The sequence below is a fragment of the Pollachius pollachius genome, assembly GCF_949987615.1.
Source record: "Pollachius pollachius genome assembly, chromosome: 4".
NCBI classification, from domain to species: domain Eukaryota; kingdom Metazoa; phylum Chordata; class Actinopteri; order Gadiformes; family Gadidae; genus Pollachius; species Pollachius pollachius.
In genome coordinates, this window is record NC_136937.1 from 26821632 (window position 1) to 26847309 (window position 25678).

General features: G+C 45.6%; 1 protein-coding gene across 1 annotated transcript in view; it reads right to left on the reverse strand.

Moving 5' to 3' along the window:
• Positions 1–336: 336 nt before the first annotated feature.
• LOC307074431 (sodium channel protein type 2 subunit alpha-like) overlaps positions 337–25678 on the reverse strand; it is a gene marked incomplete at both ends in the record, with an annotated part of 34271 nt that continues 8929 nt past the window's right edge. Inside the window, 18 exons of the mRNA XM_079734592.1 lie at positions 337–1523; positions 2453–2723; positions 4022–4152; positions 5338–5479; positions 5860–5913; positions 6475–6750; positions 8547–8669; positions 9370–9543; positions 9844–9998; positions 10648–10783; positions 14237–14797; positions 15756–16112; positions 19246–19419; positions 21174–21412; positions 22494–22629; positions 23107–23505; positions 23817–24152; positions 24893–25099. Of these exons, the coding sequence (XP_079590718.1) occupies positions 337–1523; positions 2453–2723; positions 4022–4152; positions 5338–5479; positions 5860–5913; positions 6475–6750; positions 8547–8669; positions 9370–9543; positions 9844–9998; positions 10648–10783; positions 14237–14797; positions 15756–16112; positions 19246–19419; positions 21174–21412; positions 22494–22629; positions 23107–23505; positions 23817–24152; positions 24893–25099 (5058 nt within the window). The remainder of the gene's footprint in view (positions 1524–2452; positions 2724–4021; positions 4153–5337; positions 5480–5859; positions 5914–6474; positions 6751–8546; positions 8670–9369; positions 9544–9843; positions 9999–10647; positions 10784–14236; positions 14798–15755; positions 16113–19245; positions 19420–21173; positions 21413–22493; positions 22630–23106; positions 23506–23816; positions 24153–24892; positions 25100–25678) is intronic.

The window sequence follows — 25678 nt, forward strand, 5'->3', positions numbered from 1 at the left end:
TAGACAACTTAACTGTAGCACACTCAGGTGTCTGAAATATGAACATCAACCAGAAGGAGAAAGATTACAAGTGTTTTGCAGACAAAGCCCTTCCCAGCAACCCCTGATACCCCCATAATAATCCCACTCTGTCTGGTGGTCTTTCCTTTCATGTCGATTCACCGTCAAAGTTTCCATCGTTTACGAGGCGCCGCATGTCCGTCGGTGTCACGGATTCAAACCGAAACGTCCAGATTTCAGTTGATAGTCGATAGTCTTTCCAAGCAACGTAAACAAACTCACCCCCCTTCATAAAAGTTATCCTCATTAGTTTCCCCCCCCAGGCGGATACACTGTCTACTGCCTCCTGCCCCGTGAGTCCATTCCCACGTCCTTCTCCGAGTCCCCCTGCTCGTACTGAGCCGACTTGGTCACGCTGTTGTAGGAGGGAGGCGACGCCGTCGACAGCGTGAGCTCCGTTCTGTCCGACCTCTCCGAGCTCTCCTCGGGCAAGCCGATGACCACCACGTCCTTGTCCGGGTCCCGCACGCCCACCGCCGGCTGCTCCTTGTGCAGCTTGGACGCCCGCTTCACGGCCAGGCGGACGCGGTGGCACCGGAACGCCCGCTGGATCACACGCGCCGATGTGTCCTCCTGCTTGCGCCGCAGCGTGGAGGTGATGGGCTCGTAGGACACCTTGGACGGGTTGGACGCCATGAAGCGCTCCTCCATCTGCCCGCGCAGCGCGTCCATCTCGCCGCCCTCGCCCAGCACACGCTTGGTGAACGCGAAGAGGATGTCCAGGCAGTGGATGCGTTCGCCGCTCACCATGGGCAGGTCCATGCCGATCAGCTGGATCTTGTTGGGCTTGGGCATGCGCAGCGGCGGGTCCAGGGCGTCGGCGAACTCCGACAGCCGGGCGTACTCGATGAACTGGGTGGCGTCGGGGTCGAAGCGCTCCCACACCTCGTAGAACATCTCGAAGTCGTCCTCGCTCAGCGGCTCGCCGCTCTCCTCCGTGGCCACGCTGAAGTTCTCCAGGATGACGGCGATGTACATGTTGACCACGATCAGGAAGCAGATGATGACGTAGCTGACGAAGAACAGGATGCCCACCGAGGGGTTGCCGCAGTTGCCCTTGTTGGGGTTGCCCGGGTGCTCCAGTTGGCTGTCGCAGTCGGGCTCGCGCTTGTTCAGGATGGGCGCCAGCAGGCCGTCCCACCCGCCCGAGGTGGTGATCTGGAACAGGCAGATCATGCTGTTGCCGAAGGTCTCAAAGTTGAACATGTCGTCGATGCCCGACTCGTGCTTGACGTAGGCGAAGTTGGACATGCCGAAGATGGCGTAGATGAACATGACGAGGAAGAGGAGGAGCCCGATGTTGAAGAGGGCCGGCAGGGACATCATCAGGGCGAAGAGGAGCGTGCGGATGCCCTTGGCGCCCTTGATCAGGCGTAGGATGCGGCCGATTCGCGCCAGGCGGATGACGCGGAACAGCGTCGGAGAGACCAAGTACTTCTCGAAGACTTTGGACAGAAACATACCTGCGGAGGAATCAAATGCAGCAGTTCAACGACAGGATGAGCCTGTTCAAACAGCACCAGAGGTCTCTGTCACTATGGCTGGTCCACAATAGTCGATTACTGGACATTTCCTCCGCTAGTTGTGCATTTGGATATATAAACACTATTCGAATGCTTGGCTAGCACTTGATGCCTGCCGTCCAGTGAGAGAATTGGCAAGTTTGACCGAGACCGACATTAAACTAACAGGGTGTACTTACGATAATTATATTTAACCTCATTTATATGTTAATATTAGTTTAGATACCTTATGATTATCTAAAAGCCAAGCCATCCCTAGCTCTGACCATTCACTTCGAGGCCACTGTTTCAATGAACAAATAGTGTTGTTTGACTCCCTGCAAAAAGGTAATTAGATCAATCTCCCATTTCACAGCCTCTATCCATCCATGAGCTGGAAAGTCACTCAGGATAAAAGGATCAGCTGAACGACTAAATCAATAGTCAACAGCAATGCAATAAGCCACCCTAGAAGCTAGTAGACAAAGAAAAGAATGACCATACCAGCAAATATTTTGCAGTCTCTAAGCAGTAAGCTATCCTTTAACCAGCGTATAGGCTAGGTTTTTTTCAACTTAATTCTTTCAAAATGCACCTTATTGTACCATTAAGGCTCAGTCCTGACCGCAGCGTCCAGGGTTTGATTCCTGCCCCTGTTCTTTGCTGCATGTCCTTCCCTCTCTCATATATCTTCCTGTCTATCTTACTCCATCATAAAGCATTCAAACGCCCAAAAAATAATTTGCACATACAAAAAGAATTTATATATATATACTGAAAATTTAAATATAATAAATGAATAAAATGTAGACTAAAGTAGAGATTATGGGGTATGTTCAAGACTTTCCCCTTCACAGGCCAAAACAAAATGGCCCCCTCCTCCCGCTCACCAACAATGGACAGGATGACCACCACGAAGTCGAAGACGTTCCAGCCGATGGTGAAGTAGTAGTGGCGCAGGGAGACCATCTTGAGCACGCACTCGCCCGTGAACAGCACGATGAACACCAGATTGATCCAGTACAGCACGCAGTCCATGTCCTCGCCCTGGTCGTCCGTCTCCACCATCATGGTGACCATGTTGAGGCAGATGAGGATCATGATGACGATGTCGAAGGCCTGCCTGGTGATGCAGTCGAACACAAAGCCCTGGAACGCGTTCTGAAGGGGGGGGGGGGGGCGGGGAGGGCAGGGAAAGAGAGGGTTGAAGGGTTATGTTATCGGCCCAAAGAAATTGGGGGGCAGTAAGGTTTGGGTGGCTTGCTCAGCCGGGGATCGAACTAGCAACCATGCGGTTTTCCAGGCAACCCGCTCTACCTCCTGAGATAGTCGGCGGTAGCTCAGGATGGGGGATAAAGAGCGGTTTGAGGTGTTACGCGATTGGCCCAAAATTATTTTTTTGATGGGATGATGTAATGGAGATTCTTGAGTCTATTTCAAAGCAAGCAGAAAAATACTGGCCTTGGATGGCGCTACAAATATGAGCTCTGTGTGTTTTTGGCCTAAAAGGTACTGGGGGCAAACCCCGTTGTAGCCAAACTATTACAACCTTGAGCAAGATGCTCTATATCGTCTCAATCTCGAAATGTATGAATAAAACCACACTGCTTTGGAGGAAAGCCTATTTTTGCTAAATGCCAAAGTAGTGAACTGCATTTTAGCAACGATACAAGCAATGTACTTACAATGACCGTGTAATTTCAAAGACATGTAAATTAGCCATCCAACTAGTAGTTATAGTCGAAGTCATCTCAGCAGACCAACTATGTTACAGCAGTGTGGATGAGGCTTGCAGAAGAGTATTCTGCCCAGTGTATTTCTACACGGTGTTGATTTGAAACCTTGACAGACACTTTTACAGTGTACTTCCCCTGGCCGAGTTTGTGTTCGCCAGCACACGCTCACAGATCCCTGCCTCCAGCGACTTGATTGGTCGAAACAAATATGAAATGACAAAGTGAAACGCCCCGTTCGCCCAGATTACAGCTCATCTGCCATCCTACTAGAGATATGAATCTAAAGACTTTCGATATGTAATTTCTGAGACTATAGGGAAGCGTGTTTGTAAGAATCAACTGAGTGCAACAAACATGTAAAATTACATACTTTTCAAGATGCGAGTTGTGCAACAAATACACTTTAGGTTAAAGGTGACATATTATACCACTAGGTGTGAGTGTGATTAGACATTACAAGCCATTTTGAAAATCAGCCTCTTCTGACATCACAAGTGGGTGTGTCCACCTAGATGTGTGCTGGATAGATCAGGCTACCAGCCTACCCAGTGGACTCCAGCAAACTATCATACAAACCTTCATCTAGGTGGAAACGCCCACTTGTGATGTCAGGAGAGGCAGATTTTCCAAACGGCTTGTAATGGCTAACCACACTCACACCTGGGGGTATAATATGTCACCTTTAATACACCATTCAGCATTGTTGGAGTCTTCCAAGTTTACCGTAGGTCTGGGTATGGGCTTCTGGGGCTTCTTGGATCCCAGCTTCTTCATGGCGTTGTAGTATTTCTTCTGCTCCTCCGTCATGAAGATATCCTGACCTCCAAAGTAAAGGCGGGAAAAGAAAACACAGTCTGGTCAGAACCATTAACCCAAAACCTCTGAGATGCTGTTAACAGTAAAGTATTGAAGCCCTCTATGTATGAACAGTTTTAATTTGATTCTGATGTGGCTGAGATTAGACATAGACCGTTGGGACTTTGGAGTAGATACGCCGCAGGAAACCACAGACTCGCTTAATAATGCGAACGATCCATTACGAAATATACAGACTTTACTTTGAAGAAGACAAAAACAACATCCCTCTTAGCCATTAGGAACATTTCATCAGTGAAAGGATCTTTGAAAAAAGGTAGAAAATAGTCCAGAAAGACATGACAGGAACCCACAACTATATGTGCACTCTCACACTATGAGTAAACCGGTGTCAGTAGGCCCCTCAGTGCTCCACACACACCCACACACACAACCACCCACACACAGCCCGTCTTACAGTCTCCTCGTTTGGACCCCATTTCCTCCCCTTCATCATTGTTAGTAACCGCTGTGACACTGTGTGTGTGTGTGTGTGTGTGTGTGTGTGTGTGTACTCGTTTTTGGGTTCTGTACTTGTTTGTGTGTGTGTTGTGTACTCTTGTGTGTGTGTGTGTGTGTGTGTGTGTGTGTGTGTGTGTGTGTGTGTGTGTGTGCGTGTGTGTACTCGTGCGTGTGTCTTGAGTGCATGTGCACACAGAATGTGTGTGTGTGTGCGTGCGTACGGCTGAGTGAATGTGCGCGCATGTGTGTGTGCGTGCCTGTATGTGTGTGTGTGTGTCAAACTTTGTGCCGGTGACTCATATGGCGGCAGTGTTCTAAAACGTCTGTGGCAACCGCAGTTTTTCTCCTCTAGGAAAGAAATAATGATGGCTCCTGAAGAAGGCTGACGTGTTCCCCTCACGGCCAACAGCGGGGGGGCCCACTTTGTTCTAGCCCGGCGCTAGCCCTTATGCCATATATATGATGTGTACTTCATGTACTGTGTGATTATATATAATGACCAGACCTTTGTCACCCGCTCGGTTTCACCAACAACTGCCCTGAAAGGCGTCGTTGTCGACAGCGGCTGGATTTTAATTTTCGGTGACACACACTTTCATTTTTTATTTTGGCAAAGCCCAAATGTATATTAACTGAAACTTTTGATTTCAGACTCAAAAACCGACCGAAGTGTGACATCTGTGGCGTTTATTATTTTTTTTAAATATATCTTTCAAATAAACTCATCTTTTTCTTCTGCTGGTTGAAGTTGTCGATGATGACACCGATGAAGAGGTTGAGGGTGAAGAAGGAGCCGAAGATGATGAAGATGACGAAATAGAGGTACATGTAGAGGTTCACCTCATACTCCGGTTGTTCCTCCAACTACAGCCGGGGCAAATGTTGAAATTAACTGAAATTATACATTTTATTCAGAAATAATTTCAAATGTAAATTAGTTTAATTTACTATTTTTTTAAGTTTAATTTAGAGATACACGTTGAAAAATGACAATTCGTTCAACAAATGTCAACATATCACATTGCTTAAGTATTATTAACACCATGAAGGTCCATTTAATAATTGATTGTCCAAGCAACAGGCCATTGAGCCAATGTCACAGAGGAGCTGATAATCTACTGAGAGGTCAAGTGTGATATCGCTCTTCATGCCTCTGAGCAGAAGCAGAGTCCGCTTCATGCCTTTTGTTTCCCTCACCAAATCTCAGAGAGCGAGAGAGAGAGAGAGAGAGAGAGAGAGCTTACGTTGCGAGAGTCCACGGCAGCATACATGATGTCCATCCAACCCTTAAACGTTGCCTAGGAGCAGAGAGAAGAATAAGGGGGGAGAGAGAGGGAGGGAGGTGAGCGGGAAAGAGTGGTTTGTTCTCTAGTGATTACCTTCAGAGACTTTATCCTTCTTCATTTAGCAGAATTGTTCTTGCCGACCTCAACTCAACCCATTAGGGGGCTACGGATTCTATTCCCAAGAAAATTGAATTTTCTTGGGAATATCACTTTGGAGAAACCTCTGGTTGAACTTTACAAGAAGGGTTCATAAATGAACTGTCAATGAACATAAGTTAATGCAGTAATAAGCATTGATGAACATTTCATTAAGAGTTACATACTAATTGTCTTGCAAACATTAACAACTGTTGTTCATGATTACTAATGGTGTTCATGTTGACTTAGGTGATAGTGTTCATGGTAACTACGGTATTCATTTATACATTATTTAGCTTCATAATACATTATTTAGGTGTAACGCCTTAACCCTACCCACTACCCCTAAAGCTAACCCCTATGCTAATGCTATATAATACTAAAAAACAATATATATAGCATGTTACGCTCGTGCACACCGCAACGGAGACTCACCACCTGCAGCAGCGCCAGATAGCCTGCGCCCACGTTGTCGAAGTTGATCTTGACGTTCTTCCAGCGCGCGCTGTCGTTGGCCAGCGCCAGGCACTCGCTGCGGTTGTTGACCACGTCAACGGGGAACACCTCGTTGTCGGTGGTGTTGACGCAGTAGTAGTACTTGCCGGCGAACAGGTTGACGCCCATGATGCTGAAGATGAGCCAGAAGATGAGGCACACCAGCAGCACGTTCATGATGGACGGGATGGCGCCCAGCAGAGCGTTCACCACCACCTGGGAGAGGGTCCGCCCCCACGCAGGGAAACAGCAGTTTAGTGGTCATGTGACGTCGTCGTCGTCCTCTCAAACCTTCTTCAGCTGCCATGGTTTGATAGCTTTGAATTGGTTGATATTTTTCCCCAAATTCTGGTTTAGATTATATTAAATTACATTTTTTCACAACCAGAATTTCTGTTGAAGTTGAAAATACTACTTAAACTAAGGGGTTATGTTAATAGTTTTTGTGTTCTGAATTACAGTTACATTTTCACCTACTTAAAAGTGTAAGCCTGGTGAGGCTTTAGAAAATCTATTGTTATTCGTTCTGTCTGTCCTAATTAGATTGCATACACTTAAACAAGGTCTTAGCATTAATGTGTTCCTAAATAAGGAGAGTTCAATAAAAAGAGACAGTCGGAAAGAAAGATGACATCACATTTGAGAGATAAAAAAGCAAAAACAGAAAAAAACCTTAGAGGCGGGATGAAGTCACAACATTTTGTTTGACTGTAAATGAAAGAAGACAGAACAACAAAGAAATCAATTACAGATCCAAGAGCACCACAAAAGCAGAGTTAGAAAAAACTACAACAACTATATACAGTCATAAATTATTCCGACACAATGTGGAGAAACGCATGCAGAGAGAGGGAACAAAGCATTTAAACCAGAGGGAAGAATAATTGACAGAGCTACAAGGCATGCGATCTAGGTATCCTAGAGGAGCCTTCAAGGCTCACAGCACTGCATCTTAGGAAACATGCAAATGCACAAAAGGAAAACATTTTAATTATTTTGACCACAACACACTACAACCTAAGAAAAGATGCAAATAAACCAAACAAGCAAATAAAGAAATAACTTAATTAATTAGACAAGTCATTGCAACTTAAGAAAACGTGCAAATAGATCAAACAATCGAACATGAAGCGAACATCTTCATATGTTCGACAACACATTTGCAGCATTTAGAAGGCGCACTGCAAATTCAGACGAATGCAACCCAATTCAGACACACATTACAGAAACTCGTGCAATTACACCGAACAATAGCGGAGGTGCTTCCAGAGGACACTTAAGTGATGAACACGTCTGGACCCTGCAATCTATCTGAATCATGCGATCACAGTGTTAAAATAAACGAAAAAACACTTACATTTGAGCTCATTTCCAACACCACTGACGGATAGCCGACTTCAATAACGTCATGAGTCACAAAGCGTGGCTGACTGAGTAAGCCTGTTGTGTTCAACACTTTCAGTGTCCTCTGGACATATTTCGTATTTTTGGGGGTATTTGCACGCGTTTCTGTAATTTGTTGTGTTGTCAAATTGATGAAGAAGTTGGCTAGATTTGCCTGTGTTTTGCATATTGCATGTATTATTTTTGCAGTGCGTTGAGCTCTCAGGGCCACCGTAGGATTCTCCTCAGAATATGCAAATAAATGTTTTCGGAGCCCTCGACTAGATATTAAACCTGCATGAGTAAATCGACTAAATAGCTGCTTCTGTTTAATAGACTCATTAATATAATTAATCCTATCAATCCTTAAAGTATCTATTAACTATTAATATATATATAGCAAATATAAAAAGATAAATGTTTATGTCAAACAATATGCTCTAATAACGCCAAATCAATGGTCTCAATCTACAGGGTTAATGAATTGTTACCGCAGATCATTTGCGTCCACTAAAAGCATTTACACTGAATTCTTATCAACATTGGAACTGATGCATCTCTACTCGTATAGAGGCCGTTTTGTTTAGCTAGTAGGCCATCCTCCCCGTACCTCCCGCTTTGGTACTCACCCTCATGCCCTCGAAGCGGGAAAGGGCCCTCAGGGGTCGAAGGGCCCGCAGTGTTCGCAGAGATTTAATGGCGCTCAGCTCAGAATAGCCCAGCGCATTAGCCACCAAGCTAACAAGAGAGACCTGTTTGAAGACAGGGGAGATGTGCAAGGGGAGACTGAATAGAACCTGATATAAAGTACGGTCCTATAGTGTTCCAATATAGTTTAAAGTCTAAAAATGTTTATGTTCATAACAGCACCAACCGAGTGTAAACAGAGCGTTTTTTAGCCAAACGGATCAAGGGACCTTTATGAAAACAGACAACATATGTTTTTTTTGCTTATTTTACCAGAAGTTCATAGCTATGGGGTATTACGGCTTTGGTAAGTATAAACCAGCCTTTAACACACCTGCAGCCCATAGAGTAGAGGAAATTCAATCAACACAACTTAAGATGATAGTGTACTTCATCAAGGACATTCATTTTAGCGATATTAGCAAACTGCCGATGCTCAGATTCAGTCAGCTACAATTGTTTGTAGCTAAGTTAAGCTAAAATAAGCCAAGCTAAACTACAGAGATGAACAATTGAGCTAAGCTAAAAATAAACTATTCCAGCATTAAATTTGACCAAAACCAATGTAGCTAAGCTCTGCTAAGATAATATAAGCTTAACTTAAATGATACGTGATAATACTTTTTTGATCCAAGAGGGGAAATCAGGGCAATAAATGATCACACAAAGAATAACTGAACATACAATTGGCATTAAATGCATTCTAATAATAATAAAACGGGCTAACAGGCAAAATCAAATGTGATTGGTCGGCTGAATACATACATCAACGATAAGAAAGTCCAGCCAGCACCAGGCGTTGGTGAAGTACTTGACGAAACCATACGCCACCCACTTCAACAGCATCTCCAGGATGAAGACGTACGTGAACACCTTGTCTGCATACTCCAGCATTGTCTTCACTGTCCTCCGCTGCTCAATGTAAATGTCCTCAAAGGCCTGCCAAACAAGCAGTCTTCAGTCAGAAGGGATTACTTTGGTGTTTGAACCCAGAACCCTCAGATTGAATTTAAACACCCCAATGTCCGCAGTCTAAAGGATGGTTTATGGGCATAAATAATAAAAGACATGCACCTGAATTCACTATGAATGACACAATAGGAGTTAAGGAAGTAAGTTGTCCTAAAAGGAGACAATTACCACCGTCAACTTTCCAGATATCGGTACAGATACGTGTGGACGAATAGCCATTGGAAATGTACACAAATCAAAGACACTCGAACATGCACACCAGCTTACCAGGGCTCCACTGCTGAGCAGGATCATGAAGATGATGAATGACTCAAACCAGTTGTGCTCCACTATGATGAAGCAGGTCTTCCTCAGCGTCCACCAGCTCTTCCACCAGCCTTCCTCCACACTCACCTGGCAACACTGGAACCTGCGCACGCAACCTGTTGGTGAGAAAAATAACAACTATAAAACTACAGGTTCTTAAATCTAGGAAGGGCAATTTCGAGAAACCGGCCTGAGTGAGCTAGGTTTTTAGAGTATCTAACCAAAAAGAAATCCAAGCCCTCCCTTCATGCCTTCCTCTAAAGCCATGCCCCCAAAACAGGTTAGCTATTAGCTCTCTAGTTTAAGCAATAGTGGACGTCTCTGGTCTTGCGCAATGAGTGATGGGTTTATTACCGGCATGCGACAGCCACTGATAGAGATTTTCTTTCCCTTTTTGTAAGAGAATTTGAATATTTATTACTGTCAAGATGTTAAGAGAATTTCAACAAATATAACCCAAAATTCTTGCATAGTCTCAACTGATAATTTTAATTTTTTGGCCAAAAAACATTCTATTATATTGAACACAGTGTATGAAATTCTGTACACCGCTGCCTTCATTGTATAGTCTCCTTCAAATCTATATTTACTCTAGATGTATACATTTAAACAACAAGGCAATGAGTTGCGTTGAATCAACTTCAGTAAGGGAAATAAACAAAGTATGTAGCCGTGAGTGAGATGAATCATCCGCAGTGTTCCTCTTTGCAGTACACCCACACTCCCAACCATCCACCTCCCCCCTCGTCTCCCCTTCCACCTCACCATCGGTGAAGCAGGCCGTCGGGTCCATGGACTCCTCCGACTCCATCTCCTCCGACTCGCACCCCTCCCCGGGGGGTCGGATGTCCACCGTGCTCCCCTCAGAGGAGCTCGGGGGTCTGGGCTCGATGTCTATTTTCTGATCCGGGCCGGGGGGGTAAAGAGGAAGGGAAGAGGGAAGGAAAACACAAAAAAAAACACAAAATCATAAATCCAGGCCACATCGGAGCCAACCTTCTGAGCTTAAGTGTCACTGGTCATTTATGCCATGTCCCGTCATTTACAGTGCCACTCGACATGTTAATCTGCATGTTAGAAACAGCACTAGCTCATAGAGTTGGTCTCTTCGGTAGGATTCTCATCATTATTCTCATGTTTCATCTTAATCACATGCAGCATCATTCAAAAGTACCTACAGGCTTTGATGGTAATTTAGTTTGGTTTTTCTGGGTCAAATCGGATTAAGGTGCTACCTCTGTGGTCATGCGTGATGGGGATGCAGGCCTTGCAGATAAAGCGCTGTTGGTACTTCTGAGGAGAACTCTATTTGAGGAGTTGCATGCAGTTTTCCAATGCATTAACAATCCAAGGCTGAAATAGTACAAAGCATAACATGTGCCCAAGTCTTTTCATGTCCATGGAGAAATTACCCAGGTTTTTCCAGAATTGAGCCTGTTTCCAAATTTGTGATCACAACGAATCATTCCAGTCAACATAACCTATGACCCTTCCCGCCAGAAGAAATACACACTGAACATTCTCCACAATGACATGAAAACACGTGTTCCTTTTTTACATTCCTCAAAGCATTTTACAGGCTTCATCCTTTTGTGTTTACTTGGACGGTGACCACATTAGCTTACCAGCAAAAAACAGTTCTGTGCACTGTTAATAAGACCGCATGTGATCTGGCGCTATTTTGCCTCGTGGGTAAAATATGCTTGATTAGCACTTGTTAATACATAAACTTGAAAGAAATCAAAGCGCTGTACTATTTCCTCAAGAGTATGGATAATTTAAAAAAACTAAAAACAGCTTTTTGGGCGCAAAGAGCTTCATTGCAATCTCTGAAATTTAACTGACATCACTCACAACTCATCTATCAGAATAATATTTTTGGGTACATTATGCCATCATCAGCATATGGTAACACCAAAATCTATACTTATCAATACCTGTATCTAGTCTGTTTGAGTGTTTCCAAAGTTATTTCCAAAAATAAACATCCTCACAATGCTAAACTATGGGGTTATTATGCTAGCAGGCAAAGTTGTGGAACATGTCATCCTAGACAGTGCAGCAGCCCTGATTGCGGTGGGACCCAGCTAATACGGCATGAGGATGATGGAAGCATGCTACTCAGCAATAAATACTCCATCTACCACCACTACCAACTCTCCTTCTCTTTAAGGGAAACTGTCACACTCAGCAATTTTCTTAATATTAGACCGTACTGCCTTGCAATATCAACTCTGTTTTAACTGCAAAAAAATCAGCAAATGAAGCAGTACTCCCTTGTATTAGAAAATATGAGTGTGATGGTACCCCTTTAATCTTTGGCTCTGTGTCAGTACTTTAAACGGCTTCTTAGCTACCTATCCACATATCACATCATAAAAACAGATGGTCAGGTATAATACATTGTTGCAGCTGTGTTTTGGTGAATTAAACTTTAAAAAATGCAAACTTAATTTCAGTTTGAACAACACAAAATGGATAACACAGGCTTAGAAATACAGATGATTATATGATTAAAACAAAGTATAAAATCAAAGCCTTATTGTGTAAATTTTATTTCCATTTATTTCCAAATAATATCGAAATGTCCTCTTTATAAAAATGCCCATCCTTTAAAAGTACCAACATTATCAGAAGATAAAATGCCATAAAACCTTGTTTGTCCTTTCGACATACCAAATCGGGAATCATTTATCTCTTTCATCAGAATCCTTCTTCATTCCATTATGTCTTAAGTATCACAGAAACAGTATGAGTACAATATATATCCATTGCCCATGGTACCAGAACAAAGAATTTGTCTGATTACAGCCAAATTCATTCCTCTTCCGTCAATTACGTCCCCTTAGTTTAATTCCCCTTCATTCTCCTCAACGTTACTCCCATCTGAACTCAACCTCAGTACTGGATGCCAATCATGAACCAAAACCGATTCATAAAAACGAGCAATGGACTCAAAAAGGAACTGAAATAAATAATAAAAACATGGACATGGAGAGAAAGGGAGAGAGGGGGAGAGAGAGAGAGAGAGAGAGAGAGAGAGGTGGTTGCTCATTCCTACGGTCCAGAACCGTTATGCAGTCTGATGCTCAACCATGAAGTGTAGAAGAGCACAGCACTGGGTGTGCTGCTGTGAACGGAAGGGTTGGATGGGAAGGGGGTGGGGGAAAGTCATAAGCAAGAGGATGTAGGAGGGAGAGAGATTGTCGGAGGGCAGACCAGGCAAAGGACGGGAAAAAAAATGGGTACTAAAACAAAAATCGATAAGTCAGACGGTTGTCTGTGATAAATAGGCATAGGCAGTCCTCATAGTTTATGGCAAGGTGCAATAAGGTGCTCTTACAATCGTCCTCTCATTGAAAACCTTGAGAGCGTCTGTGAAACTGCTGCAATAACAAACGAGGAGGGGGGAGGGGGGGTTAAACAGGGTAAGTCAGACACACTGAAAGCCAGCATACAACCTGATTTGTTTCCTGCTTTCACTTTCACTTTTATCAAGAGAGCCACAGAATAGGGGGTGGGGGGGGGGGGGGGGGGGAGGAAAAAGGGGTGGGGGTGAGGAGGGGTTAGCTACACACATAGGACCACAAATCATAAGGTAGAAATCCTGGCAGCATAGTAAAGATATTTGGATCAAATACAAAGAAAACAGCGCGTGTAGCGTTGTACGCTACCACTGAAGTTTGTGTATGTTACGGTTAATTTGATGCACGACAGCACTAGCACGGATACGCAACAAAAAAGAACATCCAGTGCATTTATCATAATGCTCAGTGCTACAACGAATGCTGGACTAAATTGTTGAAAGCACTGAGTGGTATTCTGAGCATGTGGGGCTATCGCTACAATGAGTCTCTGGGGCGTTGGTTTTTAACTGAGGCTACCCAGAGGCCGGTTCATATCGTTGCGGTAGCTTGCTCCCCCATGCCCTGTAAGTCTTATCGTGTTCTGGCTAGCATGGAGCTGGCAATCAGCACAAAGAAAAGTGGTTGGATATTGACAAATATTTCCTACCGCATGTTATGAAATGCGTTGCTTACAGAATTGCCTTTTTTGTTTGATTTAGATTTCAAAATGTGCTTTTTGCTGCCAAATGTTGGAAAAACATACATATATTATAAAAAAAAAGTGCTTCAAATTGCTTCAGGATATAGGTCAAGGAATTCATCAACATATATCAAGAGTAAACTGTTGGGACTGAAATCGTGCAAAAACGTCCCTGCCCTTTCATATCATTTATGCGAGTCGCCTGTCGTACGTAGGCTGGCTTGCGTTAAATGTCAGCAATTACACATTTCACAAGAGTGTGACCAGAAATAACGCAGCCATCACACAAAGCCCACCCTGCTCCTACCTCATTGCTGCCTTCCACATCCGACGAGTCGCTGCTGAACTCCTCCGTGTTGGGGTTCTCAAAGTCCGACTCGCCCACGGCGATCGGCACCGTGACCGTCAGGACGGGGTTGTGAATGAAGGACATGTAGTCGCAGTCCTCCACAGGGTATTTCTCCATCGGGCTGTTGTCCCCGCCGTCGCCCACCCCCACCCCCAGGACCCCACCCCAGCCCGGGCGCCCATTGCCCTCCTTCAGGTACTCCCCCGCCGGGCTGGGCTCCTTGGTGATGACCTCCACCGCCGTGTGGTTGGAGGAGATGCAGTTGCCCTTGCCGTTGCTCTGCAACTCCTCCACGGTCTTGTTCTCCAGGGGCATGGCCTGGTCCTTGCCGCTGCCGACGACCCCGTCGAAGCAGATCCTCCGCAGGAACTTGCGCATGGCGGCCTTGAAGAAGGCGAAGCCGCGCTGGATGCGGCCCACGGCAATCTGCAGGTTGTTCATCTCGCTGTCCTCGTCCGTGGCGGCCAGGTTATCGGCGCTGAAGGAGCTCAGCAGCAGGGCCAGGAAGAGGTTCAGAACCTGGGGGACGGGAACATAACATCTTTATTTAACTACTGAATTGTATATTTTTGATTGCAGCCGTTGCGATTTGCAAATCGCGTTCTATTACATCGCAATGTCAGTTTGAATTCGATTAACCGTTTAGCCCTACTCCAGATCCAAACAACAAACCAAGTAGAATTGAAGGAGGGCATTCGTTTGACCAAAAGTCTCAAAGACAAGTGTTGTGAAAGTCAAGTCTTTCAGGCTTTTCTCCAAACGGGTGCCATTTTTCAGATTCTCCTTGGCTATCTGGCTCCTTGAAGTGTAGTGCAGTGGAGGCTTCTCCAGTGAGGAGAGGGAGGAAGATCCTCCCTGACATTGTTGAGAATAAAAAATGTAGATTGCCCATACTACTGTAATGAATGAATGCCCTTAAATATGACTACTTTAATGCCTTTGATTATGTAATGTTCGTTTCCCTCGCTAAAGGGATATTACCACCCCCTATTGCCTATTGGCAATTACTTCAGGGAAGACTTTCCTCCCTCAGCCTCAATTGACTCCCATTCATTTCCCCGAAAGTGTTGGCGGCCGGTGAATAACATGGGATTCAATGGGAGAGAGGAGGAAAGTCCTCTACTGACTGGGTGTGACTAGCTAAGGGATCTGGATACCGCCTACGTCTGTTCATAGCGCATGGCTGCGCTATGAACCAATAAGCAGGAGCCCTGGCTGTGGGGCAGCCTGGAGGGAGGGGTTATCCCCTCAAGTCTAGGCTACGAGGAACGAACACGCTCAGTCGCGTGCCTCGTTTCCACCGAGCGGTGCGCTACTGTTCGTCGCGGTACAGTGCGGCTCCGTTCGCTTATATCGGAGTTTCCATAGCCCGGCCGCGGTCGCCGCAGCCCGGCAGCTCTGCCCTGCCCGCGGCCGGGCTGGGCTCGGTTCTTCCGTTTGTCTTACCGATGGAGGGACCAACGAACCGGAGACCTACCACCAGGTTGCCGATGACCATGACCATCATAAAGACGATGAGGCACACGCTCTGGCCGTCCACCTCCATGCAGTCCCACATGGTCTCGATCCACTCGCCGCACAGCACGCGGAACACGATGAGGAACGAGTGGAAGAAGTCGTGCATGTGCCAGCGCGGCAGCTTGCAGTCGGCGTGGATCTTGCACACGCACTCCTTGTAGCTCTTGCCGAAGAGCTGCATGCCCACCACCGCGAAGATGAAGACGATGATGGCGAGGACCAGCGTAAGGTTGCCCAAGGCACCCACCGAGTTGCCGATGATCTTGATCAGCATGTTGAGGGTGGGCCACGACTTGGCCAGCTTGAACACCCTCAGCTGTGATTGGACGAAAGAGAGTCAAAGATGTGTTTGGACATCGGATCAACATGCTTTGGTAACGCTTTACACTTTACATAAAGACCGCATTGGACTCCATTGGAAATGCAAATGTTTTAGTCAATAATCGTAATGTATTTTCACAATTGCACTTAGTATTGAACTTGTATTTTGTATTTTGTCTTGTGTTTTATGTTGTAACTGTGTACTGCTGTACATCTTGGCCAGGTCTCTCTTGTAAAATAGATTTGAAACTCAATGAGACTAACCTGGTTAAATAAAGGATATAATAATAATAATAATAATAATAATAATAATAATAATAATAATAATAATAATAATAATAATAATAAAGACGAGGTCTGTAAAAAGTCCTGCTGTGTCCCGCCTTCATGACGATTCACGTCCGTGTCCAAATGTATTTCGTCTGTAACCTCATCTCTATATTAATGCTTAACTTATTTTAATTGAAGGCTTATAATGAACTCTTTTTGTAGTGTTACCCATGAGTTCAACAATATGGGCTAGGGCTAAACTGGGGAGAGTGTTTAATGTAAACCGATAAACTTTAATGGCGCCGCTAAATAAGGGCTTTCACTGCCCAATGTAAAACCAATATTACTGACTGTACTGACTATCGGTATATGAGTTACATTTTTGTCAATATCATTATCATGGTCATTAACACAGTCCAAAAGTTTGTGAAAACAACGACGTCACACAACTACTACATTAAATAAGTGTTAAATGAGTGTTAACGTGTCAAATGTTTCATTTGTACGTATGTTGCAATGCAGTATGTTTCTCTTCACCCGGATGAATGCCTCTGGTTTCAAAGGACCAAACAATGGAGGGGCAGAGCTAAGTGGCCCATAGCAACTACTCAGCAGTCCATGTAAAAATAGCCCAATGACACCCCACGGGCAATAAATAAAAGCAACCTTATCGAGCAATTAGACGCCTTCAGTTTTTCGTGATGCATTCTTCTTTGCTTGAACAGTAGACTGTGGCTAAATGACAGCTTCAGGGAAAGCCTAGTTGGATTCAGATTCGGGTGTCTGAACTAAACATGTGTGACTTTTACAGCTCAGCATACTGGTTTGGGGTCCGGGTTTCCCACAGAACTTTACAGCTAGGCAATACATGTCTGCCGCATTAACTACGTTGCAATTTTTTTAAATAATAATACAAAGTAAAAATAAAAATCTTTCATTTTTTAAATATTTTTCAAATTCTTTGTCTGTTCTTGTTTCAGGTGTTATTTTGAAAAGTTGCCTATTTATTAATTATATATCATTCAATATTTAGTGTTTAATAAATAATTGTTGAATGTACTACAGAGTCTAAACTATCGCGCAAACAAGCCCCTAGCCCCCCCCACCCCCGGTGTGACGGCAAACCCCACCACCTTAACTAACACATTTACTAAGTTATAATACATCTCGTCCATTTAACACATCCAAAAGGTCTCAAGTAGTTACTCTTTAAAGGTCCCACCTCACTTTATGAGGTTTTCTGACCTTAATATGAGTTCCCGTAGCCTGTCTATGGTCCCCCAGTAGCTAGAAATGGCGTGAGGTGCAAAACGAGCACTAGCTATATTGCTCTGCCTTTGAAAAAACAAAGCTCAGACACGCTGATTTGGAATATTTCCCCATATGTCGTCATACGAGGAAATGTGACCTCCCCTTTCTCTGCTTTGCCCAATGAGCTAAGACCTTGCATGGCCACGTGTGTGTGTGTGTGTGTGTGAATACACACACTGTAACGCAAGTGTTGTACACTTCTTTGTTATTTGGATAACCATTTTGCTGTTGGTGTTATGGCACATAACATGTCTCTGGTATTTTCGGAACGAGTCTGTAGTGGGGGTTATCTCAGCCATGGTTGAGAAGGAATTGGGGGAAAGGAACTTTGGCTTTTACTCCCTGAAGTACATGAACCGCGACATGGAGGAGAAAGGGATTGTTGCCCGCGATTGTCTCCCGCTGAAGCCCTGCTGCCCGCTTCTGAGGCGGTGGTGCCTCGGCAGCGAGGCTCCGGCGGGAGACAATCGCGGTCAACAATCCCTTTCTCCTCCATATCGTGGTTCAGTCTACTTCAGATTGATGTGGACGTGGAAAACCAGAGACGTCGGAGAACGTTCTCCGACGTAGTCATTTGAGATTCATAATATCGTCTGGAGGCGCACACAACTTTTGGCCGTGATACAATATAGATATCTATGCATAATATGATATTATTTTGATATAGAGCTCCAGGACTCCCGCCGGAGCACCCGGAGTGTTCTAGAATGTTTACAGAACACGGCCAAAGGCTGTGTGCGCCTCGCCATTGTGATACATCTACTGTAAACAGGGCGCATGGCAAGCTGCTCAAGGCCACACCCCCACCCGCCTCCTTGACCCGCCTCTCTCCTCCTCATTTGCATTAAAGCTACAGACACCAAAACAGCGCGTTTGGGGAAAGCTAAATGGGAACGGCTTCAAATACTGTGCAAAGGGCCCACTAATATCTATACTAAAGCATCCATAAAGTAGCATGCCATGGGACCTTCAACATCAGCCATTTTCAACGTATGTCCTTGGTGTCAGACATTCGGATATTTCCCCGATACAATATTTTTCAAACTTTTCCCGATCAACATTGATTACAAGTGTCGGTAGGGCTGAATGATTCGGGGAAATAATCAAATTGTGATTATTTCGACCAATATTGCGATTACGATTTAACATGATATTTTTATTTTGAAAATGTATGTTCTTATGTTCCTTATGTTCTGTATTATTCACTAAACAAGCAATAAATCGTTCTAAAGCATGACCAACACAACATTGGAAGTATTCAACATATAAACTGCTCTTTCCTTTAGGCCAGGCCTATGTTTTGACAAGAATTGATGCATGAATTCATATTATAACAACTTTATTTAACTATTGAATTGTAAAAGATAAAATAAATACAAATCTTACTGATCCCCAGACAGTAACAGTAACAAATCTCCCCCCCCCCCCCCCCATTATATTTGTTTTAATTGCAGCCATAGCGATTTGCAAATCGCGTTGTTTTACACCGCAATTTGATACACCGATTTGATTTCTATTAATCATTAAAGTGTCGGGTTCAGACTCACCAATCGGAAGGACCTCAGCACAGACAGCCCCTCCACGTTGGCCAGGCCGAGCTCCATCAGACTGAGGCTGACGATGATGCTGTCGAAGATGTTCCAGCCTTGCTGGAAGTAGTAGTAGGGGTCCAGAGCGATGATCTTGAAGCACATTTCGGCGGTGAAGATGACCGTGAACACCTGCCGAGAGCGAGGGGACAGGAAGCCATCAGCCTCCCCACTTGTGTCAGGTTTCAAATCCAGCGCTTGTTTAAAACCTCGCCTCTTTTTCATTGGCTGAAGTCGACCCTTTTGTTAACAATGTGGATTTTTCGCACTTTTTTTCCCCCTTCCACAGACCTAATTGGTGTACAGAGATGAAGGAAACATCGACTGAAGGAGGATGTGCTTTGCAAACCGGTAATTACAAAGAGAGAGTGAAAATGAAAAAAGAATGGGTTGGAAAAGAAAGTGTCTGCACCATGTGGTGACAAACCAATCTTGAGAAGGAGTTTTTGACACCAACCACAGAGGGAGAAAATAAGTATTGATTGATTTGTAACGATTGATGGACCGCAGGGGGGGAACTAGAAAACCTAGAAAGGGAAGTAGATCGAAGGGAAATTAAAAGAAATATACTTGGCTTCATCGCAGACGTTTGGCTCAAGTCTCAAAAGGCCCATACATCAAAATGGAAGGCAAGAGTTTTTTAAAGCAAGGCACTGTTTTTTTTCTTCCACAGCTTATCCTGAATACATCCTTCATCAAGATGCCCTTACCCCCAATCTGCTCATTAATTAAGGGGTTTCCAAACATGTTCATGCCCTGACCCAGCTATGGATGTACAGCAGGCCCAGGACCCGCCACATATCTCGGGCAGTACATTAAAGGGATCCGTCATTGCCGTATCAAAATAATTTTGTATTGTTTCTCCTCTTTTCGGTGCTCAAACATTCAAATTAAATGTAAAATAAACAGAAGTAATGATGCAGGCATGCATGTTTGTTTCTGGTATGTTCTATGTCTTTTTTAAATGTTTAAATGTATTATATCTCGCCCTGTCCTTGTGTTTCCCGCACCTGTGATTGTCCTCACTCACCTTGATTGTTTTCACCCGTCCCTCATTAACATTCCCCTCAAAGCGTATCAGCGTGTTTCCCTTCCTCTGTGCCAGTTTGTCTTTGTTCTTTGTTTCAAGCGTCCCAGCATTTTCCAAGTGATTATTACAATTCCCATTTTTCTGATTCCTGCCCGTTTACCCCGCCTACACCTTTGCCTTCTCCCGGATTGTTTGCCTGATGAACAACTGATAACCTATCTTCTAATGAATACCATTCTTTCTACACAGACTTTTGCCTCCGAGTCGTGCTTTTGAGTCCTAGTTTCCCTGTTGCTCACCCAGACTTTACAAAACGTTTACTGTGCCGGACCCGAGTCTCACTCGCTCCCCTGGTGCGACCAATCCATGATTGGCGCCCCCACAATTTGAAAACCGCTGTGCTAAAGGACGAACCCCGAGGCTCTGCTTCAAACGTCACGTCGCCATCAGCGTCACGCAAACTACCGGTTACGACACTCCACAGGAAGTGCCACAAACCGTTTCTTTGAACATCGGAAAATAAACAAGCATTAACGGTGGTCGATATTTATTTTTATACCACCAGGTGCGAGTTTGATTAGCTGTTTTGAAAATCTGTCTCTTCTGATATCACAAGTGGGCATGTCCACCTTGATGTATGACGGATAGATGAGCAACGTTTTCTACAGTCCACTGGGTAGGCTGGTAGACTAATCTATCCAGCACACATCTAGGTGGACACGCCCATTTGTGATGTCAGAAGAGGCAGATTTTCAAAACGGCTTGTAACGGCTAATCACGCTCACACCTGTTGGTGTAATATTTCACCTTTGAAGCTCTGCGATCGTTTGTCATTTGGCGTCGGCCCTCGACTTACCAGGTTCCCCACCGACAGCACGTTGTCGAACTCGGTGGTCATGGGGTAGTGCTCCATGGCCATGAAGAGCGTGTTGAGGACGATGCAGATGGTGATGGCCAGGTCCACGAAGGGGTCCATCACCACCATGTTCACCACCTCCTTGAACCACAGCCAGGCGGGGTGGCAGTCCCAGATCAGGTAGGAGTTGGCGAACTTGTACCAGCAGGGTGGGCAATTCTGCCTGGACTCTTCCAGTTCTGGGTAAAGAGGAGGATAGACGTAAATATAAATAATACAACATGTATCAATATATAGTATTCATCTGATAATATTATATATTGGATAATAAATATATGTTTCAAAATGTATTGTGCCGAAATTGGGACGTTGTGTGTTGTTGTTGAATGCCCTATGCCCCGGCCGGTGCAACGAGGATGAGTGAGTGATTGAGTGAGTGAGTTGTGTTGAAATGCTACAGCTCTTTGAAACAACCAAGGAATTCAAGGTCTATCCACTAATAAAGGTGCAGTCAAACATGGTGATTCTGTACAATGAAACTCATGCGGAAACTCTAAACATGGCCTTAAAGGCAAGTAAAACACTTGTTGTTTAGCTCAATATTTCATGAGGGGATGTAAGGAACACCAATAAGAAACCCACTTTATGCTTTCACATTTACATTTACATTTAGGGCATTTAGCAGATGCTTTTATCCAAAGCGACTTACAATAAGTACATTTGTCAATATATTGCTGTCGGTACAGTAAAGATGTTCATAGAAACAAGTGCCAAGCACTTACAATTGCGAGGTTAACCCATTCCACGTATACAACAAAGATAGCTAGGATAAGATGCTAGTGCCAGGACGTACAACAGACACTAAGTGCTTACATTAATTGCCTGGACGTATAAATCCTATTAGTATATGCTACACGTGAACCTCCTAAGATGGCGCCATGTGATTGGTTCGCTATCTGACATGATTGAGACCTCAAAGTCGGGATATTGAGTGACGGTCGTCTCCTCACACTAATAAAAACAAATAAACCGCTACTAAAAACCAATAAATCCCGGCAAAATGTGTTATCTTGTTTATTTTTGGAGCGTTCACGTGTAGTATATTAAACCAATTATTCACCTCAGGCTCCGTGAATAGATGGGGGCTCACTTACCCTTCGCAGAAGGTGAAGTGAAAAGAGGGGAATAGCCCCCGAGACCGAAGAGGGGGCTATTCCCCTCTATTCACTTTGCCTTTTGCGAATAATTGTTAAATATCCTATTATCCTTTATACCAATTCTTGTCCTGAGAAGGAGAAGAGCACCTGAGTCCTCCCTTACCCTCCATGGTGTTGGTGAGGATGCTGGCGATGCTCAGGGCTCTCTGCCGGGCGCCCGGCTCCTCCAGGTAGTCCATGGACGCCTTGCGGAAGCTGGAGCACCTCTTCTTGAGCTCCGTGTCCATCGTCGTGGTCCCCTGAAGAGATAGGACAAGTTCAGGACCAGAGACCGAGACTGATTGACCCTTTTTGTTGGGAATAAAAAGGTTAAGCTTCAATCACAAAATCAACCAAGTGAAATAGCCGAAAAATTGGCCCATTGAAGTTCAATTGGGTCCATTTTGCAGCTATTTGATTTGGTTGATATTGACGATTTAAGAAACTATCCAGCCTGATATTACATAATAAATTGAGAGAGCACTAGGGCTGCCTACATCTCAACAAATATTGTATTTGAGAGTCGTATTTTGACATCGTTAACCAACGAGGGCGGCCATTTTGAGCTCTCCAACCTCCAAGCAGCACAGGGAACAGGGAGTGGGGACGGGGGTGGAGTCAAACATCCAAGCCACTCCCACTATCTGTCTCTCTACACCTCATGTTGGGGGAAACTGCCACAGTGAGAGCTCCAGAACGCGAGGGGGGGGGGGGGGGGGGGGGGGGAGAGTCATCACCTCATGGGGGAGCAGGAGACGGCCGGTCGGGGGGGTGGGCGGTGGCAGAGGCAGCGGCAGCCCCCCCGCGGCGCCGGCCACCAGCGTCACCACGCCGTTGCAGTCGACGGCGCAGTGCATCTTCCCGTTGGCGGGCAGACGCCTGTCGCGCGGCGCGGTGCCGCTGCACATGCTCCCCTGGCTGGCTGTGCTGTAGCGGCGCTCGGCCCGCCGCGGCACGAAAAGCGATCCGCGCCGGCTGTCGTCGCCGCCGCACGGCCCCTCCTCCAGCGTGCTGTGCTCGTCGTCGGCGAAGTCGTTCTCCGAGCCGGCGTCGCGGGCCCGGCCCCGGAAGCTGAAGAGGCTGGCGCGGCTGTTGCGGCGCGGCGAGAAGACCGAGCCCCGGATGCTGAGCAGGGACTGTGGGCGGTGGAAGTGGTGATGGTGGTGGGTGGGGGAGAGAAACACAGAAAGGGTGGGGAGGTTGTAAAAGAGTGAGTGAGTGAGTGAGTGAGTGAGTGAGTGAGTGAGTGAGTGAGAGAGAGAGAGAGAGAGAGAGAGAGAACTTTGCAACGTAAATACCCGAATCAGGAGAATAACTAGATGGTCAGGTTTTTTTTAAGACATGTGAAAGTCAACATCAAAACAACTACAACAACAACATCAGCCTCAACGGCTTTAACCAGTTCTCCGCCGACACCGGCTTTGCTAGGGTTATTGTTGTTCCGTACCTGATTGGGCGAGGAGCACCTCTTCTCGTAGGAGAGGCGGTTCGCGTCGATGGAGAAGCGGAAGCTTGACCTCTTGATGCTGTCCTCAGACTCGGACTTGCGGACTGTGCCCCGCCGGCCCCTCTCCTCCTCCTCCTCCCGCTGACGGCGCTTCTTGCGCCGGTTCCGCCGCTCCTTGGCGCTCTTGGAGCTGAGCTTGGACGCCAGGGACGAGGACTCTGAGGTGACGGCGGCTCCTCCTCTCCCTCCTCCTCCTCCTCCTCCTCCTCCCCCTTCCCCTCGCTCGCTGTACTCCCCGCTCTCCTCCTCCGGCCCTGCCACTGCTGCCGCGGCAACCTGCTGGCCAATCGGGACGCACACTGTCATCGAGACGCACTCGGGGCCGGAGGGTCTCGTTAAAGAGTTGTAGGAGGAGGGCTCCGGCGGAGACGGATTAGGGGCCGCAGACTTAAGACCCACCGTGGATTCAAGGGCTAAAACATGGAGGCCGTTATTAAGCGTTTTCCAGTCAAATAATGTGCGGTATTACGTGGTCTTTCTGGCTGGTATTCTGGTATTGGGGCGGCTCAGCTCAGGAGGTAGAGCGGGTAGGCTGGTAACGGGAAAGGTTGCTAGTTGGATCCCCGGCTCCTCCTAGCTGAGTGTTGAGGTGTCCCTTAGCAAAGACGCCTCACCCTAACTGCTCCTGATGAGCAGGCTGTCCCCTGCGTGGGTGACTCCGCCGTCGGTGTGTGAACGTGTGCATTAACCGTTGAAGGTCGCTTTGGATGAAAGCGTCTGCTAAATGCCTTAAATGTAAATATGAATGCAAATGAATTCTCATGGGAACATGAGAGTCGACTACATAGTGAAAAGGAAAACACGCACAGCGGTGATAATGAATGAAACCCCAGGCTAGAGTAGGACAGGTACTTTAGAAAAGGTGTAAAATATTTAAGCATGGTGCACATAAAAAGGTCCAAAATTAGCTCCCAAAAAAAAAAAGACACTACGTTTCCAGGGTAGGACATTGAGTGAGAGGCCAGAGATTCGACGCGCGGACGGAGCAGAGAGACGTGACTCGGGGGGTTCCTTACCTGTGCCTCCTCCTGCTGTCTCTTCAGCTGCTCCAGCATGGCCTGGAACTCGTCCTCCTTCTGCTGGTTCTCCTCGATGGTGGCCTGGTTCTGCTCGTCGTAGGCCATGGCCACCACGGCCAGGATCAGGTTGACCAGGTAGAAGGAGCCCAGGAAGATGACCAGCACGAAGAAGATCATGTAGGGCTTACCGGCCGCCCGCAGCGTCTGTGGGGGGGGGGGGGGGGAAGAGGAGACAGGCTTTTTGTCAGGCCATCACTGTAAATAAGGACTTGTTCTTAATGATCGGACTGGTTAAATAAAGGATTAAAAAAAAGAAGAGAAGAGAAGATGATGACGCGCTACAGATACAGATAGGGATAAAGATACAGATTAGGATAGGAATACAGACAGGAATACAGATACAGATAGTTACAGATGCAGATACAGACACAGATAGTTACAGATAGGAATACAGACACAGATAGTTACAGATACAGACACAGACAGATAGGATTCCAGATACAGATAGATACAGATACAGATACAACTAAGGATACAGATACAGATTAGGATAGGAATACAGATAGGGATACAGATGCAGATACTGACACAGATAATTACAGATAGGAATACAGATACAGATAGTTACAGATGCATATACAGACACAGATAGTTACAGATACAGACACAGACACAGATAGGATTCCAGATACAGATAGATACAGATACAGATACAACTAAGGATACAGATACAGATCCTAGACACCTCCAGCAACAAGATTTGTCAGAACAAATATGAAAAAA